The following is a 23,475-nucleotide window of genomic DNA, read 5'->3' on the forward strand; positions in this document are numbered from 1 at the left end:
GACATTTTGGTATGCCGTCACGGTGGCCTGGAAAAAGGAAAGCACGTCATCCTCCCATGGGTACGGCTGCTGCAGGAAGAATAGGGAGGGCTCAACAAAAAACAGGATAAGTCAGTGAGGTTCTCTTCAGTATTAAAGGTTACAAAATAGTAAATTAGGGAGTAGCTGAGTAAATTTGCAATAGGAGAGAATTTTCTCATGTAAGTCATGCATTCAGTTCCAGCTCAGTGGTGGCCAGTGGCCATTACTTTGGCAGTTTATAAACCTGTGTGAAAGATCTTTGTGATCTTATGGGTAAGCACCCAGGCAAAGAACACTATAGCAACAAGTGCTCAATGAAAATCTATCCAATTCCTTCTTGTGCAGGCTTTGCCTGAATAATGTTAAAATAAAAAAAAATAGCAAAGTTTTCACAAAAGATACTGTAGATACTACAGCAAACAAAATACCCATTCAGCCAATTTATTAAAGGTCGTCCTGCTTCTCCTTTCATAAAGTGAAAAAATGATAATGACTCTCAAGCCATGAAAATTACTGTATGCCCAGGATATCTGAATAAATAAAAAAGGTTTACATTCTGGCATTTACTAAGGAATTGCTACCCACTGTGTTGAAGGAAGACTGCCAAATATTACAGCTAAAAAAACTCAAAGTGGTTCTTCGGAAGAAAGCTTAAATGGCAAAGCTGTCTGTAACAGGCTGACAAATCTACAGCTTCAGAATGATCCTATTTTGAAGCAATATCCTCCTGAGGAAAGAGTTTAGATGTTTATAAAGTTAAAGAGATTGAGCCCTAAAGCCAAAGCCAACAATTCCATTGCTGCCAACAATGTTGTCCAAAATAGTGACCCTTTGTAGCTTTACAACATTTGACCTGCTGCACAGGACAGATTGCCCCTCTCCACTGGGAGGTCTTTATTTTATGAATTGGTTGCAAAGGTCCGAGTTATGCTTGTGTCATTCACTTGAATTGGATATAATCTATACATAAGTATACTATATTCTCCAGATCCATGCTCCATCACTAGTAACCACTGATCTATCTAGTTAGATTTTCAAGTGCCTATTTGATAATAAACCTGGGAATCTACTGTATCAGCACTAGAAAGTAGGGGCGCCTGTACACACCATGGGGTTTCATCCTCATTAAATTAAATAAATTTATAAAATTTAAACTATTTTGTTTATTTTGGAGCGTTGCATCAGTGTTTCCACACACTAGGTTTTTTTAACAAATTAAGCTTTGAAGCATCGCATCAGTATTTGTATGCACTAGGTTTTCGAACAAATTAAGCCTGGTCCCTGGCCAGCATCACAGATGAGTGGTACAGTCCAGCGCTGCCCCCTACCCTGTGTCCTGCCACAGAGCCAGCAAATGGCACAAGAAAAAAAAAAAGCAGAAGCAATTCAAAAGGAAAAGCAATTCGAAGGGGTAAACTACAAAAAAAATTGCAGCGCTATCTGGTGAGCAAAGAGGCTCTTTCACATCTTTAAGTGCATGTGTGTTTGCACACAATGAATCCATGGATGCGATGCTTTAAGTCGCAGCGAGCCAAGCTAAACGATGTCTGAGGAGTTTTACTATAATGCGTCAGAAAGACTTCTATTACTTTCAGAAAACCCACTCGTGCAAACAGTCACGCCATTGCAGTGCAAGAAAGGGCAAAAAATGTTTTGTGTACAAACACCCTAGCTCCACAGTGTCCTCAACCAGTCTCACCAGTGGGGGATCTGGGAGTATGAGAAATAGGTAGAGACTGGGCACTGTACCTGTACCAGCTTGTTGAGTAGCTGGCCTGATTGCTTATGGGCCGTTCTGTACAAACTGGTCCAGTTTTAGGGTACACAGGTATAGCCCAGAATATGCAGGGCCTTTGATTGTGTTCTACAGGCCTGAACTGATGTATTCTTACCATGTACCAAAAGGAAAAACTGAGGGTAATACCTAACCTTAAACCTTCCAAATAAGACCTGAACCACCTTTTGCCCAGATGAATTTCACCCATCAGGAATATGATGATTTCTGCTAGGCAAGAACTAAAAATAAGGAAGGAAGAAATACGGATTTATCAAACCTTGAAAATGAGTAGTAGAAAAAAATAGAAATGAAGGAATTCTTCAGGCTGCGCGGTGCCTTTATCCACTTGCCAGCTGGGACAAGGTCTGGGGTGGGAATCCATGTTAGTAAGTGCAGGTAAGTCCGTAGAATTCGTAGGGGTGACGTGAGGTAACGGAGAGATTATTTTGTAGAACAATTTAAAAAGAAAGACATAGAAGTCAGCTGTGTTTGAGGGTGTTCAAGCATACAACCAGAGGAAACAAGCTTGCCGTGGTTAGTGCATATTGTTTTGGGATATTTTAAAAACAATACTTGGAGAGCAAAGCCAACTGCTGCAGAAGGAGGATGTAACAGTTTGTTTAATTCTTTTAAAAGAGAAGACAATAGATGCAATATTCTGCAATTCTTAAGTGATTTGGGTGTCTGCCCGTTCTGCTGTATGTTGGGTTGGAATCAGAGCCAGGAATTGGCTGTAAGGGAATTCAGACATGCCTGGGAATAACTGTAGAGAGAGACATGATGCTTGCATTCTCTGGGCATGGAGATGGTCTGAACTTCGGAGGATGGCGCTGATATTTACGTCGTGTTGAGGTGATGACGTTGCCATGGTAGTCCGAGAACTAGGCGAGAATTCTTGTGAGTAATATCTTCTGGGTGATGTTAACCAACTAGGTGCTTGGGATTAATGTAGGCAAGCTTTGGGGTATCACAGTACCCTTCCTGAGGCCTCATTGACATTTCCTCAGGCCTTATTGATATTTAGTGTATTTCACTGAATGGCATTATTATTCCTTTGGAAAAAAAACTTATATTAAGAGTCTCCCAGACAACATAATACATAACTTTAACTTTTCTGCTTGTCTTATCCACCACAGTCAATGACTAGCTATTATTTCTCATGTAACACAGCTTATGAAGATAAAGCATATAATATTTTCCCCTGAAGCTTAACCCAAACTAAATCCTGTAGGACTAATTGTATTCGTCATATACAATGTCTGTAGGCACAATGCCTAACACAGCAGAACCTCTAGTCCTCATTCTGGTCCAGGTAATTAATCTACACACAGCTAAGCTAGCCATGCACACAGATACAACACTTTAAAAACCTAGCAAAAAATAAAAACCCCAAAACAACTCACTGCATAAAATGTGTTGCAAAATCAAGGAGTGTCATTTTCAATGGGTCATAAACAAGTCAAATGAAAAAAATAGTCCTTACTAGAACATTCATAGGCAGTCATCACTGAATGTTACTTCTGGGTCAGATTTTTATTTTTTTCCTTCCGGCATCTTGGCGCTAGGATATGTTTTTAATTCTGAAATCTTTTTCTAATGGGGAACATGTTTATTTTCCACTTTTTCCACTCTGTTCAGAAGGGTTGAACTGTTTTTGCTTAAACTTAAAAAAAAAAATCATTTCGGGCACAGATGGAGCCTGGCATAGTTGTGCAAATGAATGACTGCAGAGGTTTAGAATGGGAACACTTGTGCTACCATAGCTCTCTAGGGGTCACTGACATGCACAGCATCCTGTTATAACACCTTTCATTCAAGCATGTGTCTGAAGCAATGGAGGGCAACCTTTTTCGTCAGACATACCACAAATTAGCCCTGAACCTCCCAAAGTGCCAGCCCGACCCCTTTCCCCTGCCCAGCTGCTGGTCTGCTTTTTGCTGCTTTTCCTGTGCTTCCTGCCCAAATTGCTGCTTTGCTTTATTTCCTGCCCTGTCTCCCACTGTGCTGTCTGTCCCCTCCCTAGTCTGCCACGTGCCACACACCAAAGCTGCCCATGCTACTTCTGGCACCTATGCCACAGACTGGCCACCCCTGCTCTAAAGCATGAAAGGATTTTCTCGAGCCACTTCTGGCACAGTCTGTTTGATCCCATGTAGACGCTATCTTCTGGCATTGAGGGGTCAGCAATTCCAGGCTCGTGCTGCATTTTTGGAAAAGCCATCAAATTTTGATTGCGATACCAAATAAGATTTTACCGAGAAAGAAATTATATGATTGCAGAATAGAATCAAATGCTTAAATCAGGTGCTTTTAATGTTATTAGATGCATGACAACAAAAGAATGTTAGTACCTGCAAGAAAAAAAAATAGTTTTGATATGGGGAAAGAAACCTTGATTTTTGTACCATCTGAACCTCAGCACTGAGTTCAGGGTGGGGAGAATTGCTACATTGCAAATAAGTGTGGAAAGCAGAGGATGAGATGATTCTGTCTCTAGATTTTCAGGCACGTACGAAGAGTGTGTGCAGCATCAAGACAAATCTTCTGGGAGGTCAAAGGAGGACTAATAATGTTCTTATTACATCAACGGAGGACTAATAACTGGAATGGAGCATTGACTCTGATTTGGGTCAGTCGACTCTGAGTGGGGTACAGAGATATATAGTTACTCTCTCCATTAAAACATTTCTCAAGCTGCCGTGGTTAATTTTGGTTTTATGTTATGCTGTGACATGTAATGCACACTTAAAGCCTGATCCCACTGTCAGTTCAATTAGTGGTAAAACTCCTTTAGATTGGGAGCAGAATCTGCTCTCTTGTTTCTCACTGAACTAAATCAGAATAGGTACATTTATTCTGAAATAAAGATGCCCTACCAAAAACGCCAGTGGTTTCGGTTTGGTCTCAGTGCTCATCTAGTCATTTTGGTGCTCGTGTGCATAGGCAGGTCCATGGTCTAGTACTCGGCATGTGGAAAACACCCAGGCTTTCCACCAAATTATCTGCCATCTAATTGAGTAAGGAGTTTTCTGCTTTTCTGGAAGGAACCTGTTACAGGAAATACTGCACTTCTTAATTTGTTTGCATAATTAATGACTGACAGTGGAGGTCTGAGGCATTGAAGTGAATATGATGTGGAGTTTCTTCTTCACACAAACCCAGGCAAGAGACAGGACTAAGTAACGTCCCAAGGAAATGAACCTGTTTGAGAAAATTGCATATTTATGAAATATGGAGCTTGATTTTCCTCACTAGCCACTTGATTGCATTCATCCCTAAGGGCTGCTTTTTAGGGCAGGAATGAAGTCAAGCTCTTATCCAGGCATGGTCACTAATCTGGCTCCTGTTGGCACACAAAACCCTCTATCTAGCCTGTGTGTGCAGATGCTTTATAACCAAGCTGGATGGCCTGGCCTGGCTACCTGCTATAGTCTGAAATCAGGCAGAAAGCAGGGTAGATCTGCACCTTAGAAACGAACTACATCAGAGATACATGGCATAACCTTGCATGAGCCCAAGCTCAGTTCGTCAGGTGCCGTGGAAAGGACAGGTACAGTTAAAAAAAAAAACAGGTATTGAAGTGAAGAGCAATGATTGTCAACTGCAGTGCCACGAACGCTGGGCTACAGGGGGATGTTTTTAAGGGTGCTGCAGTGTGCAGAGAGGTAAGAAATACATTTCTTACAGGAAAGTTATGGAGGGCTGCCTTGAGTCTAAAATGGTAGAGAACCACTGCCTTAAGTGTTCACAGTGAGATGGCTGCTGACATGACCTAGATTTGAATCAGCGAACAGGGATGATATGTTCCATACCCAAGCATTTCCAATCCCTTGAGCCTGTAGATAAAGGCTGGAAGCACTGATTTCTCTTATCCCCATAAGCTGTCTCCCTGCCGTACCATTGGTCAGAGGGGGAGAGAAGTCACGAGCAAAGTGTATGCTGGGACACCTGCTTCTCTTATAGCCCATGGGGGTTGCACTTCATCGAATAAAGGGAGGAAAGATGTGTGAAGCGTGGAGGCATCGGTTTTGTTGGTGCGGCCTTTATGATCTCTGCTGGGGCGTCAGAACTCCCCGGGGGGGTTGGGGGGAGCTTCAGGTTTTTTTTTTTTATTTAAACTTTGTTCAAAACAAACTGCTTTACTTTTGTAAAAAATGGCCCAATTAAAGCCTTCTTTCAACAGTACAATCGTTTTGTGGGTGGATTAATCTGACTGGAAAATATTTCTGGAGCTGTTTTTCACTCCTCTTGGAGGTGGAAGTGCATAATGTTTGTGTAATGAGCACAACTGTCACACAAACAACAAACGGCACCTCAGTCTGAACGTTACCTTTGCTTGTGGTTTAATTCTGCATATTTCCATCTCAGTTGGTTATCTGGCTTCCAAGTGGCCTCTCCAGTTCTACTCCAATTGAATAATATTTAACATCCAGCCATTCTGTAATTCTTTAGGGAGACAGAGTGTTCTCACCCTCCGTTTTTTGCACATTTGCAAATATAACTGCACACATTGGGAGCCTTATGTTTCTTTTCATGGGCTTAATCTCCTCCTCTAAAACTTTTTAATTTCTCTAGTCTCTTCCTTGTGATTGCAAAAGCAATCCAAACATCCCCCCTGCAGGCTTTAAGTGTATCCTGGATTATTTGGCTAGAAGAGGCAATAAGAGAATTAGACCTAAAAAAGAAATCAATCTTGTGCTCTAATGATGTCTTATTTCCACTGCTGATGAAGTCAGGGGATTAAATCTCCATCTGCAGATCTTGCAAGGACAGTCTCAGACTGGAGCGTGGACAAATGATCGGACAAGTTGGGCCAGTCACTGGAGTGAGCTCATCATGCAGCAAACACTGGGCATGAAGGAAGGCATCTGTTCTAGCCAGAGGCAGACTCAGAGTTATGAGGTCAGGGATGAGTAAAAAAACCTCCTCTCCCTCTTGGTTTTGAAAACTGGAGATTTCTACATGTATATGTGAATATTCACGTGGCTGAAACTAGTGAAGGCCAGTGATTTAACTGAATAATCTCAAGGCATCTGTCAACCTGAACTCTTTCACACATTTAAAATCGCCCCTCCCAAAAGTCCTGTACTTGATAGGCTCCATGAGAGATCATGAGATCAAGCCCACAACAGGCAAGGTGCACAGCTGAAAGGACAACTTCAGATTTAAAGTATATTTTAAAAAATGTTTCTTACATGTTTTATACTTGGCAATGTAAATGATCAAAAAGACTGTTGTGAAAAAATGGGATCAGTTATGTTCTTGGTTTACTGTTTGCACTACTTTTAGCTTGGAAAATAGAAAGAATGTATCTGTTTTACCTTTGGCGATGTTTTCCTTCTGCATCCTTAAGATTTGAAGATTTGTGATACTCTGAATTAAATTGTTTCACCTGACATTTCAAATAATGTCAATATTTCCCTTTCTAAAATGGTGGGGAAAGCTGCTTTCACAAGATAACAAATTTAGGGAGGAATTTAGCAAGACACTTAAGCACGTATAAAACTGTTCATGTGTTTATGGCAAGGTGGTGAATCAGGGCCTTAGCTGATTGGGTAACAGCACCTTGTAAATTAAGAGAATCCCCAAATTCTTTTATTGAAGAGCCAGAATTTGATACTTGTGCTCATGCACAATGGTCTCTTTCTCCATGAAGTGTCTCATTCACTTCATTCACTATCTATAAAGTGTAAGTTGCAGGTACTTCAGATAAACTGAACACATACTCTGGACCTTTTCAATATATATACCTATAACACATACTTTCTTAGCATTTTACACCCATTTCAGCAAGTGTTCCCAGTGAAGTCTGTTTAATTTTACAGCTGAAGGATAAAGCTCTCATAGCTACTGAGAGGAGTTACTTTAAACATTCGGGCTGTAACCTTTCATGTATTTATGTTTGCCTTACAGGTGCATCCCTTAAGAACTAGCAGATTGCCCCACATGTACTTTTATTTAAATTATCACCTATTTCCAGTCCCTTTCCCTTTTTACTGCTTGTACTACAGAGGTAAATTTCTTTCAGAAAATATTCAAGTAGCAGCCTGGCCACTGAGTAATGCTAGCATTTTGTATACTTGTATTAAATTAACTGTTTCTCTAGGATGAAATAAAATTAGCCTTTTTATATATTCATTACATTTTTAAAGCAAGGGATACTTATACTTCCTGGAAACATTCTCAGTGAAGCATTGTATGACACAGAAGCAGCACACTGTTGGCTAGTTATTATCTTTGAATATGCATACCCCACTCTTAATTTTGTGGGCCAGATTTTCTAGATAACCTTAGCTCGGCTTCCCTTTCTGTGTACACAGAGCCACAAAGAGATATATCAGATAGGTCAGAAAGATGCCTATGTAGTTGATTTCTCAGATAGGTAAGCAGAGAGGTTAACCACACAGGCAAATAATTGTATTTCCATATGGCCCCCCACAGTGCAGTGGTGCAGAACTGGGATTTCAAAACCAGGTCCTAGAGGATTTAAGACAATAGGAGCCCACACAGTAGCCCCCCATTAGGACCTCCACGGATGCATTGAGAGGAGAGCTTTACTGTGTGACTTTACAGCCTAAAAACGTGAGGGCACAGTAGGATGCAACCAGAATCCTCAGTCTCAGCATAGCAGCAATTGAACGCCTGCTTAATTTCACACACCCACATTTCATCATTTTCCCTAAAGTAAAATAATTCTTTTAACCGATTTTGTAGAAGGCTCAAAATAAATTCAAAGTCTGGAAAGCTGACTTTTCCCTCAGCTGTGAGAACTGGCCCCCCAAAAATAGAGAAAAAAATAAATAAGATTTGGATCAAATATCTGTTTTCCCAGGTGTTAACTGGGGGCTTGATCCTACAAATCTGTGCAAGAGGACGGGGAGGAGCGGACTAAGCATTAGCAGGGGTGCTGAGCGTAATAGTCCGGGGTCTTCTGGACTGAAATGGGAGTAATGACATGTCCCCAAGCAATGGCTGCTGTGCACTCCCTGTAAGCAGCTATTGCTGCAATTTGCCAAAGGATGTCTGTGTCCTTGGCCAAACTTTTGCTACAGACCTTTAGCTCAATCCTTAGCAATGGCTTGTACCCATTATGACAGCTGGAATACGGAAGGGGACACTGTTCTGTTGTAATCTTTAAATGTCTTTTAACTCTTGCAGATTTTTGACAAGGAAGCTAAAGACCTCGAGCGAGAAGTCTGCTTTATTGATATTGCCTGTGATGAAATACCTGAGCGCTATTATAAAGAGTCAGAGGTAAGAGACAACTCAAGTGTGAAAGAGTAAAGAGGGAATGTGAAGGGTGCTATCGATATGTGCTCATTTGCCATAGTCATCTCTTGGAGACCTGTGACAGACTTTCAGTGAGGGCACAAGGAAATCCCCACCATTGCTCAGATTTCATTTTGTACTTTCCAAAAGTGTTCTTTTTTTCTCAGCAGTGCCAGAGCAGGGGATTGCTGTATATGTATCACTGTGCAGCCAGCTTACCAGGAACAGATACACTTCGGAGTATCTCTCCCTCTCTTATGTGGCCTCTATATGCAGAATATTTGTATATCTTAAGATCTTAAGTTGCTCACATACATTATAAAGGCCTCTTAGCATGTCTACTAATAGAGATAGGACTCAAAAGCAGCTTAATTTCTGCAAATGAAATTGTGCCAGTCATTAGGGTTCATGATATTAGGGAAAGCCTCTGTGTTTAAGTTGCCTGACATTTTTCTTTATCAACATTTTTTGCAGTCTTTTCAATGAGATGCTTTTCTACCCCCAGTTTGCACTAGGTCTTTGGTACTCAACAGGGTAACTTTCAGAGTGAAAAAGACTCTATTTAATGCCATCAAGTCCTGTTCAACTCTTGCTGCTCTTAACTGTTCAAAATCACCATTTTCTTTCATTTGCTTGCATTCCTGCAGTTTTGGTATCCTGCTTATATAATAACCAATCTGAACATTTGAACTGCAGGTTTATGCCCCTGCCAAAGTTGGGCATCAGCAACAGGTGCTTTACTGGGAACTTCTGACCCTCCTGAAGCAATTTTAGATCTAAGGGAAATGCGGCAAGGGCTGGCCTGGTTCCTCCCTATCCCATCACCTCAGATCCGGCACAAAACCCTAGTGAGTCACGTTCCCTTGTAGGGATACTACATGGATCAGGTGTGTGAACAGGGGACACACCTCTCTAGAGTCACACTGGGCTTCCCTTCCCACCCAGAAATCTCTCCCAGCTGCAGTCACCTTGGGTGTCTATACACATGCTCCAGAGTGGAGGGGAGGTGTTTTAATTAGAGCAGACTAAGAGCATTGTGTATATTCAGTGTCCCGCACTTCAAAATTGCGACCAGGGCGCTTTAACCAAAGCTTTCTTGATAAGCTCTAGTTAAACGTCCCCACTGCCATTTTGAAACACGGGGACACTGAATCCATGTGATGCGGTGCTGCTGGAGTGCTCTAATTAGCACACTCCAGCAGACTTGATTAACTGAGTCTGCTCCAATGCATGCTAATTAGCATGCATCAGAGCAGCGCTCTGTCATGTATAGGTGCCTTTTGTCCCAAATCTACCTGGTGACATCACATAAAACAAAATACCCCCTCAACTCCCAATGGGGAGGAAGGAGAAGAGAAAGAGGAGCTGAGCTTGGCGCTGTCACCACTCCTAGGCCCAAGGGTCCAACCTTGGGATAGCGCCTCTTAACCTAGCAGCTAATTTAACTGAGCCTTCAGCTCATGCAGGAACGGTCTCCGCCGTAGCACAGAAGGACCAGAATTCAGACTCTGTTAATGAGTGATAAATATTAGTTGTTTGGGGGGTGGGGAAGGCATTATGATCATTTAGACTGACCCTGTGCATCCAGCAAGTCATGGGATTTCACCAAGGGATAGACTCCTGGTTGCAGCTCAGGGGGAGGTGTTGTGGCGCACATCCTTTGCTTCACATTTGCCCTTTTAAAAAACTCCTGTAAACCAGAGGTGTCATGATACACTTGAGTGTCCTGTGCTCGGTGCCACATGGGCAAGGCAACACCACTGCCTGGGCTGCTGCCACCATGGTGGTAGCTGATCCAACAGGTCAGCCAGTTCTGGTTATTTTGCCTCCATCCAGGGTCAGTACCCGGGGCTGGTGCCCCAGTCACCCCCCACCCTTCGTTACACTACCAACATACAAAAGAGCAGCTTTATTTAGGTTGCATAGTTAACATTAAGAAATGCCAGATTTACAGTGGCTGTGTAACCTTGATTCAGGCTCCAGGCATTATGGTACAGATTTTGTTACCTGATCACACACTCTTTTACCTCATTCACAGCATAAATTCAGTGCTGAAATGGGCAGAATTCATCTCGTCTGAGCAACCATAAATCTGGCATTAGCTAATTTTAAAGCACTCGAATTTAGACCCTGCATAATATTCTTCAACAGCAATTTTGAATGCAATATGTATGCTGAGATTCTCAAAGGAGCCCAAGGGAGTTAGGCACCTAAAGCTGAATAAATTTCAATGGGAGTAGAGCACCTGCATCCCTTAAGTTCCTATGAAAATCCCAGCCATATATTTTAATGAGCTGATTTGTGCCCCGTAAGGCTGTTCCTCAAACGAGTGCAATTGACAGCTTGGAAAGTTAGTACAGTCTTTTGATTGCAGCTGAAAGTCTGCGTACATGAGCATTTGGCTTAGCCAACTGCTGATTCAGAATAAGTAGCTGGAAGGAGAAGTACTCAGACTTGCGCCTGCAGTTCAGTTTGGAAATACAGTTTGCATTTGCTGGATGAGAGGTTGGACCCAGTACTATACTCATAGCTGGATTGAGTATAGTGGCTGCCTAACAAAGCATACCAGGGCTTTGCAACAATTTTTGGGATGGACAATTGAAGAATTGGCAGTGGAATAATTTATGTAACAGGAAATCTGTATTTCAGACTAGGATGTTCTAGTTATACTCCCTACCACAGTTGTACTAATGACAATACAAAAGTGACAAACTGCTTGTACTGGATGAAAACTTAGTATATATTATTATGAAACCTGTTCGTTGTGTACTGACATCCATATAGGATATCACCTGGTGAATTGACTCACCAGTATCTTAATGTTACTCCATGGTCTGGCTGTCCCGTTTAGGAAGGGGGACTGCAGTGAAAGCCACGGAGCTAAGCTGGCCAGTATTTGGCTCTGTTTTAAAGAAATCAAGTTAGATTTTTTATTTCATATGCACACCCAATACTGCAAACAGAGATATTACCGAATAGCTTTTACACTTTCCTTTTGGTTCCTTACTAGCCAACTATTAAACTTCATTTTTTAAAGATTTATTTCATGACACAGAAAACCTAAAGTTAACTGAGAAAAAATTTGAAAACCATGTTGTAATTCAAGGACAATTCTGTGGACCTAATTCCAAGCATACTGTGATTTTTTCTACGTACCATAAAACAGCAATAATCCAACATCTGTTATTTTTTCAGTGCTGGAACATAATGAATGCATTGCCAACAAAAGTTTCTTCAGGACATAATAAAATACTGGGAGTTAAAATTTTGCCATTGTTCCTGTTTAACAGAAGAGTAAATATTGTTTTTTCTTCTATACATTCAAAAAATCTATCTTGTAACTCCCAGTACACATGTAAGATCTGATTTCATATAATCAAGATATGTTTCGATATTATCTTATGAAGAACATGGGTGAGATTCTCATTTATACTATGTCTCTTTCCACTATATTGACAGTGTAAAAGGATCATAACATAGATGTGAATACAATTTCTGTAATATTTACAGAAAAGTGATAATAGTGTAAAGGGGCTTAAGTGTACATGAGATTCTGGCTGTAAACATTTTTGTAGTCCAATTAACAGATTTCAGGAGCTGCTGAAAAGAGATCAGTAACATTTCAGAGGTCACAGATTTTCTGCACAGTTTCAGTCTACAGCTCTGATTCGCCTTCCACTTATGCTGGTTCTGCACATTTTCAGGCACAGGTCTGATTATCCCTTCACATAAGCTGGTATGAACTAGAAATAACCTCATTAAACTTAATAAAGTTAAATCAGTATAAAAACAATACAAGTGAAATTAGGCTCAAACCTGGTGGCCCAAATGGTGCTTTTAATTACACTGTTGTAAAGACTAATGTAATTGATTACTATGGATTTACTGCAAATCTATGTTGAGAGCAGAATATGGTCTTCCAGACTGAAGGATTAGTTCTGCAACATAATAAGTATTTGACCCTGATTTAAAAAGAAACCCATTAACATGTTTTTCATTTCAAACATGTGAGTAATTTTTTGATTTTGTGGAACTGGTCAGATGCTTCAAGTTAAGCAAGTTCTTAAGTACTTTGCTGGATCAGGGTCACAGTACGCAGCATCTTGGCCCTGAAATAGGTCCAGACCCTATTAAAATATATCCTTTACTGTTGTGTTAAAAACATGCACAAAAGTTCATGATTCAGATGCAAATTAGAAAAAAAAATATTTTAATATTTTAACACAGCATCTAAACTGCTTGCAGTATGGCAGTATTCATGCTATTAACCTTTATTTGGGACTCAAATGGTTTCTTTTTAGCTTTAAGGCATTCAGCTTTCCTTTGACCCATCAACTTGAAAAGGAAGCAATGTCATCAATATTTCAAGGACCTGTATATGGAGAGCCCCTTTCTGCAGTTCAACTGACCTTTCTTTGAGTTTGCATATCAAATAACCCATCAATTACTGAACAGATTATATTCTGGTATAAATGGACATAGCCATACTGACTTCAGTGTAATTTTACTCACTTATATTAACACAAAATCTGGTCATGTGTGCCTTATGCACACAGGTGAGTGTTCTCATTAGTAATAGTAATATTGTACTAACACCTAGAAGTCCTGATCAGGAATAAGGGGCCAACTGTGAAAACAGATATTTCCTGCCTTATTGGGCCCCGCAGTCTATGAGAGGTATTTTGTTCTAATGCAGGAGTGGCCAACCTGTGTCATAGGTGCCACAAGTGGCACGGGCAGCCTCTATGTGTGGCAGGCAATACATTGGGAAGGGGACAGGCAGCTAGGGCAGGGAGACCTCAGAGCATCAGATCTGGCAGGGAGCAAGCACCGGGCAAGGAGCAGACAGCTGAGCAGTAGATGGGGCAAGGGCAAGGGATCAGAGCAGCACTTGGGGAGGGGGTGAGGCTGATTCGTTGCACGTCTGCCACTTTTCTAACATACTTGCAGTCAGATTCAGGAGGCCATGTTTTCCCTTTCGCTGCTTGTCATGTAGTAGTTGTGTATGTGTAAGCAGCAGAGCCACAAATACATAAAATATCTCTTTACATAATCTTCCACTGGACTGCAGTTACACATTTTGAGTTCTGCTGTCACAAAATGGGGAAGGGGATGTGTTCTGTAAGAATGGGGCAGAGATTAAAGGGAAAAGGCACAAGTCAACCTAACAGCCCTTTGCTTTCCAAATATTATCTAGAAACTGAAGGTTAAAAAAAAAATTACCCAAATGCCATATAGGCTGAAGAACCAGTTACTGTTTCAGTGAGCAACATCCTAAAGGATGTCTGCCAGGATAATCTTGAGTGATCTCTTGGCCAGAGCCATCTAAATGATCCTAATCCATTTAAGAGCAAAGGTCTTATCCTTCAGTGTTTGCAAAAAGCACTTAGCTCACTAAACAGTACCGAACCACAAAAGAAGGTTACTAACCGTGGCATGCAGCACACGCAAAGAACCAAATTCCCAGTGGTAAAAACTGACTATGGTAGAAGCACAGTGTTTTGTGCAGTGGAAGACCCAGAGCTTTAGAAGGAAGAGGATTGGTTTTACTGCTATAAAGTACCCAGGTACTTTGGGGAAGGTGCAAACCAAACTTTCTAAATAAATAAGGCTAAACTATTAGTGGATTAAGCATATCCAGTACCCAGTGGATCTGCAAGCTCCACTTCCTCCTTTATCACTTATCCACAGAGCATCCCACAGGTCCAAGGCATGTAAAAGCCTGTCTACACCCCAGGCTTATAGGAGCCTGCACAATCACAGGTCTGGGATATGCTCACAATTCTGCATATTCTAAATGTAAAAAAACCCACTAGCTCTTGCAAATGGAAGCATGGCTGCTACGATTGATCCAGAATAAAAAAAAAGGAGGTTAATAGTCTTCCATTCATAACTCTTAATGAGACACAGGGATCTAAATTCAGGCCACATATAGGTAACTGCAGCTCTATATCTTCACTTGCCCCTGGGAGAGTCCCAAGATTTCTTCCAGTCTGCAATGATGAACCTTTGTACATTTCTCATAATCAGATCTTTTGCTGCCACCTCCTTTAGTGGGTAAGACTCACATTTCAGATAAGCTTAAGCCAAAACATGGATCAGTAAATTGTTAAGTGTGATTCATCTTATTTCATCTACCACATTTGTATCAGGCTTTATCTGACCAGCAGGTGAAAGTGTGACTGCAGTACATGTAGGCATATGGAGTTTGAACTAGCCAGCTTAAGTGACAAGCTCAGTAGCAGCACAGACTTCAGCATGAGCTAGACACCAAGGCTGCCATGTCTTCATTGTGGTTGTTGCATAAATCTGAAGCAAGAAATTTTGGATGCATGTTTCAGATCTGAGAATGTTTGGATCCAATTTCAGATTTAGTGACTGGCCTTTTATCGCTGTGATAGCTCCATACATGTGCATGTGTACTTGCTTTTCTGTCTGTCCAAACTTGTATTTATTACATGGAATACAGGGTGATGTGGAGTGGCTTTACTGGCATCAGGTTGGGATGATCTGCATAGTTCATGCTTGACGTCGTTATTGGTGACTATCCTGAACTCATGCCAGTAACACCTTTATGCCACACCGCATCACTATGTATTGCATACGTGTGTGTGTGTGTGTGAGAGAGAGAGAGAGAGGGAGTTATAAATATTTATCTGAATTATTGATGAGAAGGGAACTGAGCTACTGCTCAGGAATGGATTCTCAAGTGAACCATTCACATACAACATTTACCAGAGCTGTGGACTTCTGTACAAAATATTCTTTGCCATCATATGTAAGTTTTCAAACTAATGAGGTTTCATTTCCAGATGACAGCACAGCAATTAAGGGTGCCAGAGAGGGAATAAACTCTGTAAATGATTTCCAAATAGTTAGATTTCATGCAGCTGCCATAGTTTTCGCCTTCAATTTCTGTTTCCGTTGCAGGGTAACACAGCTGCAGTGTAATGAGTCTAGCTTGCTGCTGACCAGGTGCCTTCGAAATACCATAACAACGCCCTTGTATACCTCAGGCATAGGAATGATGTCAATTGAAATAACACTGCTACTTCAATTACCAGAGTGAAAGCGCATTAAATTATCAGGAGAGAACTACTCTTACAAGTGGAGGAGATTCTAGTGTCCTCCGTGCCCACCACAGCTGTGCTATCTTCTGATGGTGACTCTTGGATCTGAATTTAGGGCCTTCCTATTATTGCCAACCATCTCTGCTTTCTAACATGTCATAGCAGGAGGAAAAAACCCAGAATTCTCTCTATACAATGGAGTTAAGCCTCTGAGAGAAAAGTTGCATGTACTCAGTGCTGGAGCAGTACTCGGTGCTGGGTGCTATATCCTGCACTCACTTCCATGAGTGAGTTGAGCAGTTGAGCAGTGAGTTGAGCAGTTGCCCAAATCTAGAAGCACAAGGGTTACAATAGAGTATTTTAGCAGCCTTTTGCCTAATATGTTTAACCCTCTTTTTGTTCTGCCCATCAATCATAGGGAATTTGACCAGGATCATTATTCTGGGAGGATTGTTCTGCAATAGCTATTCCAAAATAACTCCCTTTTGGGCGCTCTGTTGCAGACTAAAAATGACTTTAGTCATTTATTCACAAAGCCGAGTTAATTATTCCAGAATAAAATCACATTTATTCCAAAACAGAGTTTCTATACAGGTGTGTTATTCCAGAACAGCTACGTTATACCCAAATATCTATACTAATACATATCCCCCATGCAGATAAGGCCACTTATATATTGATCTCCTCATAGCCTGCACCCCAGTACTATAGAGCCACCTCTTTATAATACACATTTTGCAAAAATAAAATATTTGCATTGGTCTACTGCCTCAAAACTGTCCTGCCACTTGGGGTAAAGCAGGATTTAACTGGCTGTCAGGAAAAAAAACAAAACAAAAAACCCCCAAATATCTTACAGCGTGAAATATAAATATCACAATAGTAGCATTTTCCATCAATATAGGCTTGCAGAATGCTGTGTCTGTACAGTCTGGTATTCAAAGCCCACCCATTGCAGCTGGTGATGAAATGCCAGGTCACATAGATCAAAACAAAATCATGACAGATTAGTTCTGAAATGCTACAGCAAGCAAATTGGACTTCAGCCTACAAGAAAAAAAATGTTCATCACAAATATCTGTTGGTAGAATATTCCACAGTAGGAATTTAAGGCAAAGAATCGATGCCCTGGAAAGAAGCATCTTGGAGGCCTCTGAGCAGGAACAGAGAGAAGAGAGCAGTGATCGCCTGCCTCCCTTGGGGGCTGACTTTAACGCTGGCCTCAGAATCAGTGGCGTAGAGCAGAGGCCAGATGCAGTCAGCAGAGCTGTGTCACCTGCCTGTAAGGCTCCCCAGTGATCCAGAAATTTGGCAATAGGGGAGCATAAGCTGCAGCAATTAACACTGCCACTGCCCCTCCGCCATTAAATTTCCAGACCCATGGAGAGCCCATGGGCCAAATGATATGATCCTGCATATCAGGTCACATCAGCGCATGGGGCTGAGCTGGCACAGAGAGTCAGATTTGGTGCACACAAGTTGCTCTGTGGTAAGATCTGGGCCTGTGGACTGTCCCCATGCATCAACCCTGTGCTGGATCCAGCCTGCAGATAGACCCTGCTCCACTTATCTATCCTGCAGGCCAGAAGGTTGGGCACCACTGGCTTAGAGCATTCATTAATATTTACCCATTTGATTAACTGTTTTTACTTTATTGATATTATGCTTTCGCTGGTACCTCTTTTCTTCATTTGGTTTAGAGTGCTCTTCCCTGTTCCTCTTGATATTTGATATAATTTATGAGTCAGGCTCGTTTAACAGAGTCATTTTGCAAGGGAATAGCACAAATTGCTCCATGTTTGCAGTATGTTCTACTGCCAACTGCAGAGTGGTTTAAAAATAGCACTTATCAAGTGCTAACAAAGCAGAAATATTGGTGTCTGTGTGCTTGGGTTCCAGTAGAATACAATTTAAAAAAATGAAGCCAAAAGCATAATGATTACCCTTCTACGCAAGATCTTAGATTGGTTTCAAATCAGATTTGGAAAAAGAACTTCTTTTTAATGTCCAGAGAAATGCATGTAGATGAAAGCCCTATCACACTGTAAATGAGATGAGCATTTATTTTGGAAAGTAGAAAGGTAAGCTAACTATTGAAAACACTTAGGGCAAAAGTACCTGAACCACTGGTGGAAAAAAAAATAACATAGTTATCCTAATATTTCCTTTATTTGGTCATTTTTATAGTATTTTCAAAGGACTTAGGTACCATTTTCAAAAGTGCCTTAGGAAATGTGCCTCATTTAATGTTTATTGGAAGCAATTCATGATTAGAAAATGAACTCCATATCTGAGCTGACCCTCCTTCCAGCAGATTGCAGTATCAGCCCAGTCACTCAGGCAAACTCTAGTCCCAGCAGCAAAGCTGATTGCTTGAAAATTTAGTATTTATTAAGAACCTGGAACAATATTTGGTACTTGTGGCCTGATCCAAGGGCCAGTGAACACAAAAAAAAGAATTCCCAGTTACTTCCAGGGTTTTGGATCAGGCACTTAGATACCATAACAGTGCAAACTACAGGATGGGGGCCTATAATAGTTAGTTTCTGCCTTTATAAAACATCCCTGCCCTTCACAAGGGTGAGACAGATGGTGGCAGACTGGGAAAATGTTTCAAAGTGATGGGCAACCAATTAGCCTTGCAACTTTTTCATAATGTGAATGAAGACACATTAGTGCCTTGTACCCCCTTGAGCCACATTGCTCACTTCGTACTTTGTCCTTGCAAGGGCCAGACTCCCTTCAGATGGAATGTGAGGTTGCCTAAGCAAGAACTAAGTGCTAAAAGGTCATCATCAGGATTTGGCTCTTTATGTGGGCACTGTGCAAGGATTCTCAGTCAGGAACATTGCAGTGGATGTCCATGGCCTGTTTGTGGGCTAAGAAGAGTTTTTATCACTAAATCCAGGTGTTTGCTGGGCTAACTTCTAAGAGAACAACCTTGCTTTTGCAGCATCCTGATGCTGTTTTGGTTTTGAACAAAAACATCAAGTCCTATGTGATGTTACATAAAAAAGCAAGTGCAATTTTAGGCTGCATAAATGGGAGTATTATACGCAAGATGATACTATCAGTTGACTCAGCTGGGTTATGCCTCTACTAGAATATTGTATGCATTTCTGGACTCTGTGTTTCCAGAAGGATGTAGAGAAACTGGAGAGGACCTAGAAGCAAGAGACAAAAATAATGAGTTGGAAATGTAAGCTGTAAAGAAAAGGGAGAACAGCTGTTCTCCCTTACCAGAGAGGGCAGCACGAAAAGCACTCTAGCAACACAGGCTTAAATTGAATCTCAGAAAAAATATCCTCACACTGTCAGAACAGAAGGACAGTAGAACAAGCTGCTCAAAAAAGCTGTGAAGTCTTCTTCACTGGAGATTTTCAAGAAGAGGCTGGATTAGCATTTGTACAGGGTAATTTTAGAAATGATACATCCCCAATTTATGCAGGGGGTTGGTCTTAAATGACCCTTGCTTTCCCTCACAACCCTATGAATACATGTGATTTAATGTCCATGTGATTTAAACACCTGTTCAATTTTCATTGACAATTTGTGAAAATTTGGCTATTGAGACAAACTATAAACATGTCTCTGTTGATTTCAGAAGTGAATGCGCCTCTTTTTATCTAAAGGTTACCTTGGCCATGAACAGACATACATTTAAAGCACTCTGAATCCCAGAGCACTTCCCATTCAGCCCCCTGCAGATGCACGGCTCTCCCTGACTTCCACAGAGTGCTGCAAAATGGCCACGAGAGCACGAGCTCCAGAGAGCCGGGCAGCGGGAATCCCTACATGCGTGAGGACAGCTGTGCACACAGGAGAAAGCTCATTGGGGAGCTGCCCCACTGCGCCTGCAGGCAGAGCCCAGGGGAGTGCTGGGGGACCACTTGAGGAGACAGACAGTCCAGGGAGTGCTTCAAAAGGAAGCACTTCAAAGATGTTCCTCGCTTTTTGAGAGTCATTTCTGAAGTGCCTCTTGGGCTATGCATGTCTATACACTCACTGTTTGGAGCACGTCACACAGTGCATCTCTCCAAGACCTTGATGGGGAAAAAATGGTGATTTATATCACAGAAAAAAAATGGTGATTTATGTAACAGTTAAAGTTGTAGACACCTATATCATCATCACTACCAAAAATAATTTGTAATGTAGTAAGATCTAAAAACATTACTGATTTCGCCAGGACCCCCGTTTCATTATTCTAGGCAATGTATTCATACACAAGGAAAAGGCTGCTCTTGCTCCAAAAGGTCTAGTTGTGAGTATAGAAAACCAGAATTCTTTAAGGCATAATCTAAACACAGGATCCCAAAGAGATTCTGATCCACAGGTTCTCAGGTTGACAAACTGGAAGCCTAGAAGAAATAATACATTTTCCTGACAGACTTTATCTAAATAATGAATTTAAAAGCAATCAGCAATAATTCACTAGTATTGCAGTCTGAGCAGGAAGTTCCTTACTGATGTCAACAGAGCATCCACACTGCTAATAAATATTGGAGTGTAACTAAATTGGGAAAGCATTTAGCAAAAGCAAACCGACCAGGATCTAAGTGTCCTGAATCTGGAAAATAACATCTGATGCAATAGAAAGTTTACAGTTGAACGCATCAAATAATGCTGAGAGTCCTGATCTTCTTTATTTTCCTCATGGATCAAAATAATCTGTGGATTTAACTACTATAGAATACATGGACAAAAAATATGACTCTTACTGCTGGCTAGAACTGAAATATTAGCAATATTATCAGCCTATTAAGCTTCTCTTCTCTATTAATATAATACTAGTTCATCCGAAAAAGCCAATACAAGAAAAATTCCTGAAAGGAATGAATGGCAAAATTTTCAAAAACATCTGAACAATTCAGGCTCCTGAAACTTATTTTCAAGTTACATAGACATAAGTATTCTTAATGTCAAGCTCTACAAAGATATACTGTAAGTCACTTTTAAAAGTGGGGCTCAGCTTCCTAAATCGCTTAATCGTTTTTGAATTTTTTCTCCAAAATCCTTAACAGTAAATGGATTGGCTGACACAGTTCTTAACTAGAGTCATTGAACTAAAAAATGGATATTATCACTGGCAATGGACAATCAGAATTAATGACACTGTGCGCGCATTAGTGTCTCACAGCACATTAGAGTGTCACAGCACACTGTGGGCACATTAGTAATTCTACTGCGCATTAGTGTGTCACAGCAAAGCTGTGCTATTGCACTAATGCACAGCAGAATTAGTCTGCTGTGCATTAGCGTCACTAAAAAGCTGTGTGCCAGTAGTGCCAGTTACTGTGCAGTAGTGCCAGTAGTGCCAGTGTGCATTTAGTACCTGACCTGTTGTTATTACAGATACTAAACTTAATGAGCTGTAACCATGGTGCATTAATGCACATGTAGATGTGCCTTGTAAGTGGCAGGATAAACTCCTATCTATCTAAATTAAGTCAAATATCAAGATAAGGGGGACTATGTTAAATGAGCTGTTGTACCACCATACTTTTATTAAATCTGCTCCTGAAGGAACCAAGAGAGATTATGGTGTGACTTTTGATTGTAAGCTAGTGATTTTGGATATTTATTTTGAGATATCTGAAAGTAGCCTGATTTCTAGAGGATGTGTACTCTGGGTTTTCTGAAAAGCAGAAAAAAACCCTTTACAGTGTCTGAAGTTGGGCATTCTAAAAACCAGTGTACCCAAAATCACTATCACTTTTCGAAAATCCTGATTTAAATACATATTATTTATCATCAAATCTCCGAGATGATCTCTGACAGTATTACATCCTAGCAGACAAATATGCAATTATATGAGAGAACATGAGCAATGTAAAATCCCTTTTTTACCTCTGCTATAATACCAGAAAAGAGACTTGAGGGCTGTAACAACTATCTCACTGAAATCAGTATTTACATTTGAGTTCTGCCTGATTTCTTAAAAATAGTTGCTCACTGCATTCAGCTTTGGTAGGAATATTTAAAATAATTGTATATAGTTGTTGTAACCTGTTTCCTTACTTGTGGTAAGGAATTATAGCAGAATTATATCTGCTGTAATTCTTTGTCCCCAGTCTTTTTGTTTCTCATATTTTTTTTATTGCACTGCTTGCTTCAGGCAGCTATCATCTCTACAACAGTTCTTTTCAACTGGAAAATATCCAGACCAAGCTAAGGTCAAGTTTTATTGAATAAGAAGATAGACAGACATTATGTACCTGTGATTTGTGATGTACAGTGGTATGTTATTCTGATATGTGATGTAGCTGATTGGTTTTCTGTGATGATGTTTTCTTTTCTCTGGTTAAAACCAGAGTGTATTGCAAACATGTTGCTCATAGAGGAGAATGTGAAAGCAATAAAAGGAATGACGTACATAAAGATGGGAAGAACATCACTTCATTAAAAGCTAGTTAAAAAAGTTAAATGGTAGAGCTTCAGTTTTATGAACAAAATCAGAAGCTGGGCCATTGGCACTAACAATAAACATTAGGAAAAAAAAGAACATTGTCACCAATCTTCCCCCTCCTTAAGTCATCCTTATCCAGACCTTTATTTATGTTATCACTTAAGCACCGTTTATACTAAAGTGTATGTTTAATTATGTTCCTAAATAGGGAAGGACTTAAGCATAAGTTTGCTGAGATCATAGCCTCTGGGGCTTGATGTTTAGCATGGATTAAAGGAGTTACATTGTACTACTGCTACTTCACTAGTCACTACTGCTTCCCTGTCCCCATATTTTGAAAATGAATATTTAATTGTAAATTCTCTCCAAGACTTAAAAGATGTAATTAGCAAGATCAGCCTCAGGGACAGAAGAGGAAATCTCTTCATGTAATCTTTTGCTGCTCCCATTTCTCTTAAACCTTGGGAGCTTGACTCTCCACTGCCCTCGTGCCATGTGTCATCTTTACATCTATGCAAACTGGATGCAAAATGTTGCCACGTCAGGATGTAGCTCTTTGTGGCTTCTTTACATTTGCTTTGTACAAGCATATATCCGAGAGATAGTTAGCCATGTTAGTTTGAAGTCATGCAGAAGGCAGAGCAGGATGGCACCACCTTACAGACAACCGGGTCAGAGAGGCATGAGCTTTCATAGGCAACAACCTACTTCATCAGATTCTGTGAATGAACACCAGGATAACTAAATACATAAGGTACAAGTCATTTAGAGAATAACGCACTTGATAAAGTTTGCGAAGTGAGCGCTCCTCCATCTGAGACATTTATAATGAATGTTTTCTGTGTTTGGAGTTGGGTTTTTTCACCTTTGAGTTTATTCTGCTGCTCTTCCATCCAACTGACATGCTTCCTGGATGAGAAATAGGCAGG

The 23,475-nt window shown here is 40.7% G+C and overlaps 1 protein-coding gene across 1 annotated transcript in view; it reads left to right on the forward strand.

Moving 5' to 3' along the window:
- The window catches only part of PITPNC1 (phosphatidylinositol transfer protein, cytoplasmic 1), a 66,502-nt gene that overhangs the window by 24,672 nt on the left and 18,355 nt on the right, over positions 1 to 23,475 (forward strand). The window contains exon 3 of the mRNA XM_019542798.1: positions 8,957 to 9,052. Within this exon, the coding sequence (XP_019398343.1) occupies positions 8,957 to 9,052 (96 nt within the window). The remainder of the gene's footprint in view (positions 1 to 8,956; positions 9,053 to 23,475) is intronic.

This window comes from Crocodylus porosus, unplaced genomic scaffold (genome assembly GCF_001723895.1).
Source record: "Crocodylus porosus isolate Cpor-Errol unplaced genomic scaffold, CroPor_comp1, whole genome shotgun sequence".
Taxonomy (NCBI): Eukaryota; Metazoa; Chordata; order Crocodylia; family Crocodylidae; genus Crocodylus; species Crocodylus porosus.